We start from the raw sequence: 14,853 nt of genomic DNA on the forward strand, positions 1-14,853 counted from the left end.
GAGAGAGAGAGAGAGAGAGAGAGAGGGAGAGAGAGAGAGAGAGAGAGAGAGAGAGAGAGAGAGAGAGAGAGAGGGGTGTAGAGAGGGTGGTAGGCAGCGAAAGGAAAAGAGAAACAAAAGAAAAAAAAGAGAATGAGATAAGAGACACAGACAGGAGACGAAAACTGAAAATATGAAAATCACTTGTTTATCCAACAAATTTTCTTCTTGAGATCTTTCTAAATAAACCTTAATAATAAATAAATAAACAAAAAAAAACGTTTGCTGTGTGTGTTTTATCTATCTTTTCATTTATTCATATGCTAGTATGTGTGTAAGTGTATACTATATAAACAAATATCTGCATAAAATCCACATCATCTCACACTCAAGTTAAACAAAATCAAAATAAAGAACTGAAAAATCCCTGTCCTGAAACCGCCCCGACCAAGATGGCGCCCTCGGGAAGTCCACTCCCGCCATCGAAATATCACCACAGGCTCTTTAAAGTGTAACGTCCTGTGACCACCCTCCTGTGACGTCCATAATAGCGACCGACGTCCAACCTATGTTCACTTGCCGGAAAAGAATTACCAAATGATTGAGCTTTTTCCGGAAATTATGGGCTGCACGATCGCATACGCACGCGCCGGGAAGGTGGAGGTCGGTTAGCATGCAAAATTGGAATTGGTGGTGAGGCGCCATGTTGGATCTGAGAGGGAAGGGGATATTTGTCCTTTTGGGGGCGGGGGGATTTTTACGTTTCTTGCACTGAATTCTAGTGTTTCTTCTTCTTCGTCTTCTCCTCTCATCTCGTTCTATCCCTTTTCTTGAATTCTCAGTTTTTGTTGTTTTGTATTGTTTCTCGGTATATATTATTGGTTTGTTACTTTTTTTATTTGCTTTTTCCATCTCCTTGTTAGGTTTTCTTTGTTTAATTCCTTTTTTGTTACTTTAATTTATCTGCTCTTCGCCTTTCTTATCCTTAAGCTACGTTTTCTCTGATTTTTGTTTCAATTTTATCATCACTTTGATTCTTACGCTGTCAAACCTCGTCCTCTTTCTTTTTTTTAATACAAATTCACTACTCATTTCCATTCACATATAAATTTCCTCTCGATTTATTATTAAGATTCACTCAAAGTCTTACAAAGTCCATTTTCGCAAAACACGGAATCCTCGTCCTAATCCTTAATCATCTGCTATTCATTCTAATCCTCGGCTTCCGTTGCTTTCAAGAGATTGGATCCGACCCGTGTTCTCGTGGCAGGGGATTGGTAGTGTGCGTATGAGTGTTATTTCTTCGTTAATGATAAGCTATATTCCCGTCACGTATCGGCGGGGTGGGTAGTGCGTGCAGGGTTGAATCTTTAAAGTAGTTTTTCTTTTCTTTTCTTTTTCTTTTTTACGTTTAGTTGTTGCTGTTGTACGAGATACATTTCTGTTGGCGTGCATGTCTCTCTCTCTCTCTCTCTCTCTCTCTCTCTCTCTCTCTCTCTCTCTCTCTCTCTCTCTCTCTCTCTCTCTCTCTCTCTCTCTCTCTCTGCATGTGCGTGTGTGTGTGTGTGTGTGTGTGTTCGCGCAGATTGGCATGCAATCACATCCCTGAACCAGTGTGTACCTCGATTTGCACTCGATATCATCTCCGGAAAAGATAACACACATCCACACCCTCCCCAATGGACCACATATTACACACTCGCCCCCCAAAACACCTTTCTTTTCCGGACACTGAGCGGCGAACGACAATGGAACGGCGCAGGACAGCGACTATTATCGTACATACTCACCCCTGCGCAAGACTGAGGCCATTATCGAACATCAGCAGCCTGGCGCAGGATGGGGAACATTATCGTACATCGTTGCCCCCTCACAGGACAGAGAACATTGTCATACATCGTCACCCTGGCGCAGGGCAGGAGACATAGTCGTACATCGTATAGCGTTACTCTTCCGCATTGGAAAAAGCGTTATTGTACATCACCATCTTGCATCACCCATTTGCAGGATAGAGACCATACATCGTCACCCCAGCACAGGACAGAGACCATTATCCAACATCGTCAACCCTCCACATTAGAGAAAACATTATCGTATATCATTCATGCCCAATACAGAGACCAGTATTGTACATCATCATCCAGACGCAGGATAGAAAACATCATCGTACTTTGTCACCCTTTTACATTTAAGAAACCATTATCGTACATTGGCACCCCGTTGCAGAACAAAGATCTTTATCGTACATCGGCACCCCCTCGTAAGGCAAAGCCCATTATCGTACACCGTCACCCCGGCACATTAAAGAAAGCATTATCGTACATCGTCACCTTAGCAATTGATAGAAACCATTATCGTACATCGTCACCTTAGCAATTGATAGAAACCATTATCGTACATCGTCACCCCGGCACAGGACAGAGAACATTATCATACATCTCCACTCCAGCGCGCCTGTATTATCGTTTTCAGGCTCGGCGACCGCGAGGCGAGTCCTGGGGTGTCAATGGCCTGAAGGAATAACGATGTCCTACGAGAGTTCTTAAGATTTTTTTTCCTCTGCTTTTTTGGCTTTTTGGAGCGAGGGGAATGGGGGGAGGGGGGGGTTGTCGGTTGTTTGGATTTGTTTAAGTAATAGTCTTCAATGTCGATTCTGTTTTTGATTTTTTTGTGTCTTGTTTCTTCGTGGTATATTTGCTCTCTATTTCTCTCGCTTTCTTACCTCCCCCACTCCCCGCTCTCTTCTCTCTCTCTCATTCTCTCCTTTTCTCTCTCCTATCCTTCCTTCGACCTTTCTTCTCTTTCTCTCTCCTCCCTCAATCTTTTCCTCATGTTTTCCCCTCTTTTAATGAAAATGTTTGTTGTGTTGTCTTCGTGGTCGTTGGGTGGTTAATTCCGTGGTCCTTTGTGGTGTACTGTCGACAGGCAATCAAAGTGAATATATATATATATATATATATATATATATATATATATATATATATATTAGAAAGAAATTAAACAAAAAGAAAATAAGAAAGAAAGAAAAACTAAAAAATCTAAATAAAAGTTCAGAAGAAAAAAAAAAAATGAAAGAAGCATATAAATAAAATATAAGAAAGAAGCATATAAATGAAATATAAGAAAGAAAGAAAGAATATATCTCAATAGATAAAAACACGAAAAAAATAGATATATCACCGTCAAATGATCGAACACACGATTGGCTGTATCATACGTCGCCGAACAGCCAATCAGAACAGAGAATTTCCTTGTATAACAATAATAAGAGGTTCTCCCGCAGCGATTTCGTCTCAAAGTGCGCGCCAAAGTGGATGAAATGTGTCGTTTCCTTGTCCATGTCGCGCACGTGCCGGGGATATAAATGATTCTCTAAAGTGGCGGCGATGTGGAGCAAAATGTGGGCGTTTGGGTGCCTGTCCCGCGGAAGAGAGAGGGGGAGGGGGGGAGTGAGAGAGAGAGAGAGAGAGAGAGAGAGAGAGAGGGAGAGAGAGAGAGAGAGAGAGAGAGAGAGAGAGAGGGAGAGAGAGAGGGTGGGGAGAGAAGGGGGAAAGGCAGAGAAAGAGAGATTGAAAGAGAGGGACTCTTCCTCCTTCCCCTCCTCCCTCTTCCCTATCCTTCCCTCCTTCCCTCCTTTCTTCTCCCTTTCCCCTTTCTCATTCTTTTTCTCTTCAATTTGGCCCCGCCCTCTTCTTATTCCTCCCATTTCCTCTTTCTTCAATCTTTCCTTCTCTTCTCCCTTTCTCTTAGTATCATCTCTTTATACTCCTTTCCCCTCCTCCCCACTCCCCTCAGACTCGCTTCCTCACACCCTTCCCCTCCCCTCCTCCTTCCCCTCAGACTCACTCCCCCCTCCCCTCAGACTCACTTCCCCCCCCCCCCCGACTCACACTTGCAAATGTATTACGATGAAACACACCTCCTTTACGAGAGTGGGAGGGAATAAGAAAGGGAGGGAGAGTGGAGAGAGGGAGGGAGGGAGGGGGGAGAGGGGAGAGGAGGGAGGAAGGAAGGGAGGGTGGGAGGAGAGGGGAGGAGAGGGAGGAAGGGAGAGAGGGAGAGGGAGAGAGAGGGAGGGAGGGGAGAGAGAGAGTGAGGGAGGGAGAGAGAGGGGAGGGAGGAAGGGAGAGGGAGAAAGGGAGGGAGGAATGGAGGAAGGTCTAAAGGTAGGGAAGGAGAGAAATGGAGAGAATTAAGAAAGCGAGGAGTGGAAGGTAAGGAAGGGGAAAGGAGGGGGGGAAGGGAGGAATGGAAGGGAGGAAAGAGCAAGAGGGAAAGAGGAGAGAGGGAGAATAGAGAAAGGAAGGGGAGAGGAAATGATGGTGAGAGAAGGTAAGAGAGAGATAGAAAAGAAGAAAGAGAGACGAAAGGTGGAAGGGGAGAATGAAGGAAGAATGGGAAGAGGGAGAGAGAAGGGAAGAAGAAGGAGAGGAGAGGATCTAGGAATGGAAGAAAGAGGGTAAGAGGAAGAAGGGAGGGAAGGAAAAGAATGGAAGGAGAGGAAAAGGAGAAGAGAAGACGAAGGAGAGAGAGAAAGAAGGGAAGACGAAGGAAAGGAAGAAAGGGAACAAAGGGAAGGGAAAGGGAAGAAGGAACGGAAGAGGAGGAGGAAGAGAAGACGAAGGAGAGAGAGAAAGAAGGAGAGGAAGAAGGGAGAAAAGGGGAGGAGAGGAAAGGCTGGGGGAGAGGGAGAAGGGAGGGAGGGGGAAAGGGAGAAGGGAGGGAGGGGGAGAGGGAGAAGGGAGGGAGGGGGAGAGGGAGAAGGGAGGGAGGGGGAGAGAATAGGAAGAAGCGGTTATAACTACCACGAATTAACTGAACAGCTGACCGTGAAGAACAGAATGAACTGGGGCTGTTCTTCCCCTTCTCTTCTGCTTCTTTATTCCATTTTTGGGTTCTCATCTCTCTCTCTCTCTCTCTTTCTTTCTCTCTCTCTCTCTCTCTCTCTCTCTCTCTCTCTCTCTCTCTCTCTCTCTCTCTCTCTCTATCTATCTATCTATCTATCTATCTATCTCCCTCTCTCCCTCTCTCACTCACTGATTCTCCATAAATATAATCACAGTTAGAGTAAAATTGAAGAAAGAGAAAGAGAGAGAGACAGAGAGAGAGAGAGAGAGAAGAGAGAAGAAGAAGAAGAAGAGAAGAGAGAGAAGAGAGAAAGAAAGAAGAGAGAAAAAGAGAAGAAAGAGAGAGAGATAGAAGAGAGAAAGAGAGAGTCGACGATAGAGAGAGAGAGAGAGAGAGAGAGAGAGACAGACAGACAGAGAGAGAGGGAGAGAGAGAGAGAAAGGACAGACAGACAGGCGGAAAAACAGACGAAAAGAGACAAACAGCGCCATCTATTTCACACATTATATCCACATCCCTTGATCACCTTCGAAAAAAAAGAAAAAAAAAAGGTTTATAACTTCCGATAAAGACTAATTAGCACCTGAATTTGCCTGTGCTTGCGTTTTTTTTCTTTTTTTTTTTAATTCTCAGAAATAAGTGCAAGCATAAAGCAATTTCATTAGTTTTGATGATTTCAAAAACGGATTTTTTTCTCCCCCCCCCCCCCTCGTTTTTGTGATATCGTGTTCTCCTGTTCTGTTATGTCCATTTTATATTTTATTCGTCTCTTATTTTCTTTTATTATTTTTTTTCACAGTCTTGCAATTGGAGTCAATTTGAGACATTTCTTTTGCCTGTTATTCTGTCATTTTTCAAAAGAGGAAAAAAATACGTGATCATTTTTTTCTCCATCTGCTCATTCTTTCTCTCTTTTTTTGATTGTCTTTCTCTTCCCCTTCTTTCTTCTCCCTTTTCTCGTATATATATATATATATATATATATATATATATATATATATATATATATATATATATATATATATATATATATATATATATGTATATATATATATATATATATATATATATATATATATATATATATATATATATATATATATAAATATATTTATATGTATATGTATATATATATTTTTTCTTTTCTTTTCTTTTCTTTTTTCTTCTTCTTTTTCTTTTCTATTTTCTTTTTTTTATTATTCTCCTCGTCTTCTGTTTTTTAATTCTTTTTGCTTTTTGTTTCTGTTTCCTTCCCTAATCCATCTTCTCCTTCTTCCTTTGCTCTTAATTCTCCTACTCCTACTATTACTCCTCTTCCTTCTTCTCTCATTCCTCTTCCTACTTTACCTCCTCCCCTTCTTCCTCTCCTTCATCCTCCTCCTCCTTTCCTTCCTCCCCAACCCCCCTCCTTCTACTCTTCCTCCTACTCCTCTTCCAACTCCTCCTCTACCTCTCCTTCCTCCTCCTCCTCCTCCTCCCTCTCTTCTTCCTCCTCCTCCTCCTCCTCCTCCTTCTCCTCCTCCTCCCCTTCCTCCTCCTCCTCCTCCTCCTCCTCTACCTCTCCTTCCTCCTCCTCCTCCTTTCCTTCCTCCCCAACCCCCTCCTTCACTCCTCTTCCAACTCCTCCTCTACCTCTCCTTCCCTCCTCCCTCCTCCCCTCCCACCTCTTCTTCTTCCGCCTCCTCCTCCTCCTCCTCCCTCCTCCTCCTCCCCTTCCTCCTCCTCCTCCTCCTCCTCCTCCTATCCCCCCCCTCCTCCTCCTCCTCCTTTCCTTCCTCCCCAACCCCCTCCTTCTACTCCTCTTCCAACTCCTCCTCTACCTCTCCTTCCTCCACCTCCTCCTCCTCCTCCACCTCTTCTTCTTCCTCCTCCTCCTCCTCCTCCTCCTCCTCCTCCTCCCCCTTCCTCCCTCCTCCTCCTCCTCCTCCTCTACCTCTCCTTCCTCCTCCTCCTCCTTTCCTTCCTCCCCAACCCCCCTCCTTCTACTCCTCTTCCAACTCCTCCTCTACCTCTCCTTCCCTCCTCCTCCTCCTCCTCCTTCACCTCTTCTTCTTCTCCTCCTCCTCCTCCTCCTCCTCCTCTACCTCTCCTTCCTCCTCCTCCTCCTTCACCTCTTCTTCTTCCTCCTCCTCCTCCTGCACCTCTTCTTCTTCCTCCTCCTCCTTCTCCTCCTCCTCCACCTCTTCTTCCTCCTCCTCCTCCTCCTCCTCCTCTACCTCTCCTTCCTCCTCCTCCTCCTCCTCCACCTCTTCTTCTTCCTCCTCCTCCTTCTCCTCCTCCTCCACCTCTTCTTCCTCCTCCACCTCTTCTTCTTCCTCCTCCTTCCTCTTTGAAGGAGCATCGTCCTCATTAACTCATTAACGTTTGCCTTAATGAGTGTGGGAAAATGACGTCTTCTTTACCATATATACAGTTAATTACTCGAAATCTTAATGCTTCCGGGGTCCACGTTGCAGACGGGAGGTGGAGGGAAGGAGGGAGGGAGGAAGGAGGAGAGGAAGGAGGAGGAGGAGGAGGAAGGAGGAGGAGATGGAGAGAGGGAAGGAGGAGGAAGGGAAGGAGGGAGGGAGGAAGGAGGAGGAAGGAGGAGGAAGAAGAGGGAGGGAGGAAAGGGGAGATGGAGTGGAGAGAGGAGAAGGAGAAGGAAGGAGGATGGAGAGGAGGGAAGAAGGAAGGGGAGGGAGAAGGAAGGAGGAGGGAGGAAAGAATGGTGGTGGTGGAAGGAAGAGAGAAGAGGGAGGGAGGAAGAAGAAGATGGAGGAAGGAGGATTACACAACAGAAAGAGAGAGAAAGAGAGAGAGAGAGAGAGAGAGAGAGAGAGAGAGAGAGAGAGAGAGAGAGAGAGAGAGAGAGAGAGAGAGAGAGAGAGAGAGAGAGAGAGAGAAGGGAGAGAAGAGAGGGAGAGAAGAGAAAGAGAGAAAGAGAGAGAGAGAAAGAGGGAGAGAGAGAGAGAGAGAGAGAGAGAGAGAGAGAGAGAGAGAGAGAGAGAGAGAGAGAGAGAGAGAGAGAGAGAGAGAGAGAGAGAGAACAGAGAGAGAGAGAAAGAAAGAAAAAGAGAGCGAGAAAGAGAACTCGAGAAAGAAAAGACAAATAACCAGAAACGAACAGCAGAAAAACGAAGAAAGAGAGACACAAACAAAGCAAAGAGAGAGAACCCAAACGAAAGAAAGAGTAAATAATAATAAAAATGATAATGAATAAATAAAATAAAGTAAAATAAATAAATAAGATAAAATGAAATAAAATAAAATAAGAACAGACCAACTGAAGAGAAATAGTGAGAACACAGCGATCGCTATATCCTCCGACAGGTAATTAGGGTGTGATTAGCTGATCAGATGACACTAATTATGGGCCAGCGTGAGAGAAATGTTAATGGCGTTATATTGGAAAACCGACTTTGATTTGGGAAATTTGAGCCAAGGTCTTTCTCTCACTCTCTCTTTCTCCCTTTCTCCCTTTCTCTCACTCTCTCTTTCTCCCTTTCTCTCACTCTGTCTTTCTCTCTTTCTCTCACTCTCTCTTTCTCTCTTTCTCTCACTCTCTCTTTGTCTCTTTCTCTCACTCTCTCTTTCTCTCTTTCTCTCTTTCTCTCTTTCCCTCTCCTTTTCTCTCCCTTCCTCGCTTTCTCTCTTTCTCTCACTCTCTCTTTCTCCCTTTCCTCTCACTCTCTCTTTCTCTCACTCTCTCTTTCTCCCCTTTCTCTCCCTCTCTTTCTCTCTTTCTTTAACTCTCTCACTCTCTCTTTCTCTCACTCTCTCTTTCCCCCTTTCTCTCACTCTCTCTTTCTCCTTTTCTCTCACTCTCTCTTTCTCTCTTTCTCTCACTCTCTCTTTCTCCCTTTCTCTCACTCTCTCTTTCTCTCTTTCTCTCACTCTCTCTTTCTCTCTTTCTCTCACTCTCTCACTCTCTTTCTCTCACTCTCTCTTTCTCCCTTTCTCTCTCCACTCTCTCTTTCTCCCTTTCTCTCACTCTCTCTTTTCCTCTCACTCTCTCTTTCTCCCTTCTCTCTCACTCCCTCTTCTCTCTTTCTCTCACTCTCTCTCTCTTTCTCTCACTCTCTCTTTCTCCCTTTCTCTCACTCTCTCTTTCCCTTTCTCTCTCACTCTCTCTTTCTCTCACTCTCTCTTTCTCCTCTTTCTCCCACTCTGTCTTTCTCCCTTTCTCTCACTCTTTTTCTCCCTTTCTCTCACTCTCTCTCTCTCCCTTTCTCTCACTCTCTCTTTCTCTCTTTCTCTCACTCTCTCTTTCTCTCTTTCTCTCACTCTCTCTTTCTCTCTTTCTCTCACTCTCTCTTTCCCTCCCTTTCTCTCACTCTCTCTTTCTCTCTTTCTCTCACTCTCTCCTTTCTCCCTTTCTCTCACTCTCTCTTTCTCTTCTCTCACTTTCTCCCTTTCTCTCACTCTCTCTTTCTCTCTTTTTCTCACTCTCTCTTTCTCCTTTTCTCTCCCTCTCTTTCTCCCTTTCTCTCACTCTCTATTTCTCCCTTTCTCTCACTCTGTCTTTCTGTTTCTCTCACTCTCTCTGTCTTTCTCCCTTTCTCTGCACTCTCTCTTTCTCTCTTTCTCTCACTCTCTCTTTCTCCCTTTCTCTCACTCTCTCTTTCTCCCTTTCTCTCACTCTCTCTGTCTCCCTTTCTCTCTCTCTCTCACTCTCTCTTTCTCTCACTCTCTCTTTCTCCCTTTCTCTCACTCTCTCTTTCTCTCTTTTTCTCACTCTCTCTTTCTCCTTTTCTCTCACTCTCTCTTTCTCTCTCTTTCTCTCACTCCTGTCTTTCTCCCTTTCTCTCACTCTCTCTTTCTCCCTTTCTCTCACTCTCTCTCTTTCTCTCACTCTCTCTTTCTCCCTTTCTCTCACTCTGTCTTTCTCCCACTTTCTCTCAGTCTCTCTTTCTCACTCTCTCTTTCTCCCCTTTCTACTCTCCTCTCTCTTTCTCCCTATTTCTCTCTTTCTCTCACTCTCTCTTTCTCCCTTTCTCTCACTCTCTCTTTCTCCCTTTCTCTCACTCTCTCTTTCTCCCTTTCTCTCACTATTTCTCTCTTTCTCTCACTCTGTCTCTCTCCCTTTCTCTCACTCTCTCTTTCTCCCTTTCTCTTACTCTCTCTTTTTCTCACTCTCTCTCTCTCCCTGTCTCTCACAATTTCTCTCTTTCTCTCACTCTTTTTCTCGTTACTCTTTCTTTCACTCTATCATTTTTCTCTCACTGTCTTTCTCGCGACTCGTTCTCTTTCGCTTTCAATCTCTCTCTTTTACACTCATTCTCTCTCTCTCTTTCTCTCAACCTCTCTTTCTCCCTTTCTCTCACTCTCTCCATTTCTCTCTTTCTTTCACTCTCTCTTTTTCTCAATCTCTCTTTCTCTTTCCCTTTTGCTTTCACTCTCTTTTTCGTACTCTTACTCTTTTGCAATCAATTTCTCTCTCACTCTCTCTCTCTCTCTCTCTCTCTCTCTCTCTCTCTCTCTCTCTCTCTCTCTCTCTCTCTCTCTCTCTCTCTCTCACTCTCTCTCTCTCTCTCTCTCTCTCTCTCTCTCTCTCTCTCTCTTAATATATATATATATATATATATATATATATATATATATATATATATATATATATATATATATATATAGATATAGATAGATAGATAGATAGATAGATAGATAGATAGATAGATAGATAGATAGATAGATAGATGAAAAGCTAAATAGCTAGATGGATAAGCAGAAAGGTAGACAGATAGAAAAACAGATAGAAAGTAAAATAGATAAACAAATTCATATATACTGCATATGTAGAACTACATCAAATATTATACATCAATCGGAGTGTGCAGGCAGGTTATCCATCGCCGATCAGCAGTCTCAAATAAATAAATAAATAAATAAAAAATAAAAGATTAAGATAAATAAATAAATAAATAAATGTTCATGCGTTCAGTCCTGTAACTTGTGGTGACTGAACACATCTGAACAAGGCACGAAAATGTTCTTCAGGAGCGAGCAGCTTCTTGTAGCACAGGTGTTTGTGCTTGCGGTTATAATTCAGTTTTTTCTGGTTTTGTTTTTCTTCTTTTTCTCGGTTTCTTTGCTTTCCTTCTTCCCTTTGTCTGTATCTGTGTCTCATTTTCTGCCTTTGTGTTTGTTAATGAGTGTGAATTTGTCTGTCTGTCTGTCTGTCGGTCTGTCGGTCTGTCTGTTTCTCCATCTGTTTATCGTCGTATCTTTCCGACTTCGTAAAAAAAAAACACGTAAAATCTTGAAAAATAAATGAATAGAAATAAAAATTATTAAAGAATAGGATTGGAATAATTTTGAAAAAAAAGGAATAAGAAATAGATAGATAAAAACAACTGAAATACGACACTTACCCGTTAGTGTTGGCAACGTTGTCGCATTTCTCTACGTTCTGATTGATGTCTCCGCCGCCGTTCACGTGTTCTGCCGACGACTGTTCTTGCGTGCTGTTCACCTGGTTGTTATAAGCGCTGCTGTTATTCGACTCGGACAGGTGGAGCTGCTGTTCTCCGCTGCCCTGCTCGTGCTGCTGACCGCTACCCGCTGTGCTACTGCTGTTATGATTGTTCTGTTGTTGTTGTTTGAGGTTGTTCTTGTTCTTGTTATTGACGGCGTTGTTCAGCTTCTCTTGCTTGTGCTTGTGGCCTTTGTGGCCCGAGATCATCCACTTGAACATCCCGCTTCTCGATCTGGGTGAGAGAGAAAACGGGAAGACGGTTAGGTTGGTTTGCTGGAGGAAAGAAAACGGAGAGATGAAGAGAGAAAACGGGAAGACGGTTAGGTTTGGTTTCGTCTTTTAGAAGAAAGAAAACGGAGAGACGAAGAGAGAAAACGGGAAGACGGTTAGGTTTGTTTTCGTCTTTTACAGGAAAGAAAACGGAGAGATGGACGGATTTGTGGACTAATGGATAGACACAAATACATAAGTAAGCAAAGTGGTGAAAATATTAATGATTGGTGTTCTTCGAAATGAAAATCCCGCTTTTCGACTTCGGTGACAGAGAAAACGGGAAGACGGTTAGGTTCGTTTTTGTTTGCTGGAGGAAAGAAAACGGAGAGATGAAGAGAGAAAACGGGAAGACGGTTTGATTCGTTTCCGTTCTCTGGAGGAAAGAAAACGGAGAGATGAAGAGAGAAAACGGGAAGACGGTTTGATTCGTTTCCGTTCTCTGGAGGAAAGAAAACGGAGAGATGAAGAGAGAAAACGGGAAGACGGTTAGGTTCGCTCTCGTTTTCTGGAGGAAAGAAAACGGAGAGATGAAGAGAGAAAACGGGAAGACGGTTAGGTTCGCTCTCGTTTTCTGGAGGAAAGAAAACGGAGAGATGAAGAAAGAAAACGGGAAGATTGGTTTGGTTCGTTTTTCGTTCTCTGGTGGAAAGAAAACGGAGAGATGAGAGAAGAAAGAAAACGAGGAGACTGTTTGGTTCGTTTTCGTTCTCTGGAGGGAAGAAAACAGAGAGATGAAGAGAGGAAGAAAACGAGAGAGATGAGAGAAAACCTTGAAGAAGAACGGTTTGGTACGTTTCGTTTTGGTCTCTGGAGGAAAGAAAACGGAGAGATGAAGAGAGAAAACGGGAAGACGGTTTGATTCGTTTCCGTTCTCTGGAGGAAAGAAAACGGAGAGATGAAGAGAGAAAACGGGAAGACGGTTGGGTTTGTTTGCTGGAAGGAAGAAAACGGAGATGTGGAGAGAGAAAACGAGAAGACGGTTTGGTTCGTTTTCGTTCTCTGGTGGAAAGAAAACGGAGAGATGAGAGAAGGAAGACTGTTTGGTTCGTTTTCGTTCTCTGGAGGAAAGAAAACAGAGAGATGAAGAGAGGAAAGAAAACGGAGAGATGAGAAAACTTCAGAGACAGTTTGGAGTACGTTTTCGTTCTCTGGAGAAGAAAACGGAGAGACAGAAGAAGAAAACGGGAAGCAGGAAGTTGGGTTTGTTTGCTGGAAGGAAGAAAACGGAGATGTGGAGAGAGAAAACGGGAAGACGGTTTGATTCGTTTCCGTTCTCTGGAGGAAAGAAAACGGAGAGATGAAGAGAGAAAACGGGAAGACGGTTGGGTTTGTTTGCTGGAAGGAAGAAAACGGAGATGTGGAGAGAGAAAACGAGAAGACGGTTTGGTTCGTTTTCGTTCTCTGGAGGAAAGAAAACGGAGAGATGAGAGAAAACGGGAAGACGGTTTGGTTCGTTTTCGTTCTCTGGAGGAAAGAAAACGGAGAGATGAAGAGAGAAAACGGGAAGACGGTTTGGTTCGTTTTCGTTCTCTGGAGGAAAGAAAACGGAGAGATGAAGAGAGAAAACGGGAAGACGGTTAGGTTCGTTTTTGTTTGCTGGAGGAAAGAAAACGGAGAGATGAAGAGAGAAAACGGGAAGACGGTTAGGTTCGCTCTCGTTTTCTGGAGGAAAGAAAACGGAGAGATGAAGAAAGAAAACGGGAAGACGGTTGGGTTTGTTTGCTGGAAGGAAGAAAACGGAGATGTGGAGAGAGAAAACGAGAAGACGGTTTGGTTCGTTTTCGTTCTCTGGTGGAAAGAAAACGGAGAGATGAGAGAAGGAAGACTGTTTGGTTCGTTTTCGTTCTCTGGAGGAAAGAAAACAGAGAGATGAAGAGAGGAAAGAAAACGGAGAGATGAGAGAAAACTGGAAGACGGTTTGGTACGTTTTCGTTCTCTGGAGGAAAGAAAACGGAGAGATGAAGAGAGAAAACGGGAAGACGGTTTGATTCGTTTCCGTTCTCTGGAGGAAAGAAAACGGAGAGATGAAGAGAGAAAACGGGAAGACGGTTGGGTTTGTTTGCTGGAAGGAAGAAAACGGAGATGTGGAGAGAGAAAACGAGAAGACGGTTTGGTTCGTTTTCGTTCTCTAGAGGAAAGAAAACGGAGAGATGAGAGAAAACGGGAAGACGGTTTGGTTCGTTTTCGTTCTCTGGTGGAAAGAAAACGGAGAGATGAGAGAAGGAAGACTGTTTGGTTCGTTTTCGTTCTCTGGAGGAAAGAAAACAGAGAGATGAAGAGAGGAAAGAAAACGGAGAGATGAGAGAAAACTGGAAGACGGTTTGGTACGTTTTCGTTCTCTGGAGGAAAGAAAACGGAGAGATGAAGAGAGAAAACGGGAAGACGGTTGGGTTTGTTTGCTGGAAGGAAGAAAACGGAGATGTGGAGAGAGAAAACGGGAAGACGGTTTGGTACGTTTTCGTTCTCTGGAGGAAAGAAAACGGAGAGATGAAGAGAGAAAACGGGAAGACGGTTTGGTTCGTTTTCGTTCTCTGGAGGAAAGAAAACGGAGAGATGAAGAGAGAAAACGGGAAGACGGTTTGGTTCGTTTTCGTTCTCTGGAGGAAAGAAAACGGAGAGATGAAGAGAGAGAACGGGAAGACGGTTTGGTACGTTTTCGTTCTCTGGAGGAAAGAAAACGGAGAGATGAAGAGAGAAAACGGGAAGACGGTTTGGTTCGTTTTCGTTCTCTGGAGGAAAGAAAACGGAGAGATGAAGAGAGAGAACGGGAAGACGGTTTGGTACGTTTTCGTTCTCTGGAGGAAAGAAAACGGAGAGATGAAGTGAGAAAACGGGAAGACGGTTAGGTCCGTTCTCGTCTTCTGGAGAAAAGAAAACGGAGATGCGTGGACGGATCCCCTCTCTTCCTTGACCCCAAAGCCCTCACGCGCAATTTGGTCGAAGACAGCGAAAAGGCGACAAAGTTTACCGAGCCAAAAACCCGTGGCAGGACTTAGCCAACCTTGCGGGCGCTTCTAATACCCGACCTGACCACGCCCACTGCCAACTCCGTCTTCTTCCTCGTTATTTTAAATCTCTTTCTTCTCTTTCCTTTTCTTTCTTTATTTATTTTTCTTCGAAATATTTTTGTTCTAATTCTAGATTTTTTTTCTTTTTTTTTCTTTTTTCTTCCTCTTGTTGTTGTTTTCTTCTTCTTCTCCTTCTTCTAATTCTCCATCTATTTTTTCGTCTTCTTATATTTATTTTCTTCCTCTTCTTATTCTTCCCCCCTCCTCCTTCATTTTATTTCTCTTCTTGTT

General features: G+C 43.8%; 1 protein-coding gene across 3 annotated transcripts in view; it reads right to left on the reverse strand.

Moving 5' to 3' along the window:
- The window catches only part of LOC113830317 (uncharacterized), a 73,154-nt gene extending 61,644 nt beyond the window's left edge, over positions 1 to 11,510 (reverse strand). For all 3 annotated transcript variants that reach the window (XM_070135125.1, XM_070135126.1, XM_070135124.1), the window contains exon 1: positions 11,178 to 11,510. In XM_070135125.1, the coding sequence (XP_069991226.1) occupies positions 11,178 to 11,500 (323 nt within the window). In that variant the 5' untranslated portion in view covers positions 11,501 to 11,510. The remainder of the gene's footprint in view (positions 1 to 11,177) is intronic.
- Positions 11,511 to 14,853: the final 3,343 nt, after the last annotated feature.

The sequence above is a fragment of the Penaeus vannamei genome, chromosome 20, assembly GCF_042767895.1.
Source record: "Penaeus vannamei isolate JL-2024 chromosome 20, ASM4276789v1, whole genome shotgun sequence".
Classification (NCBI taxonomy): Eukaryota; Metazoa; Arthropoda; class Malacostraca; order Decapoda; family Penaeidae; genus Penaeus; species Penaeus vannamei.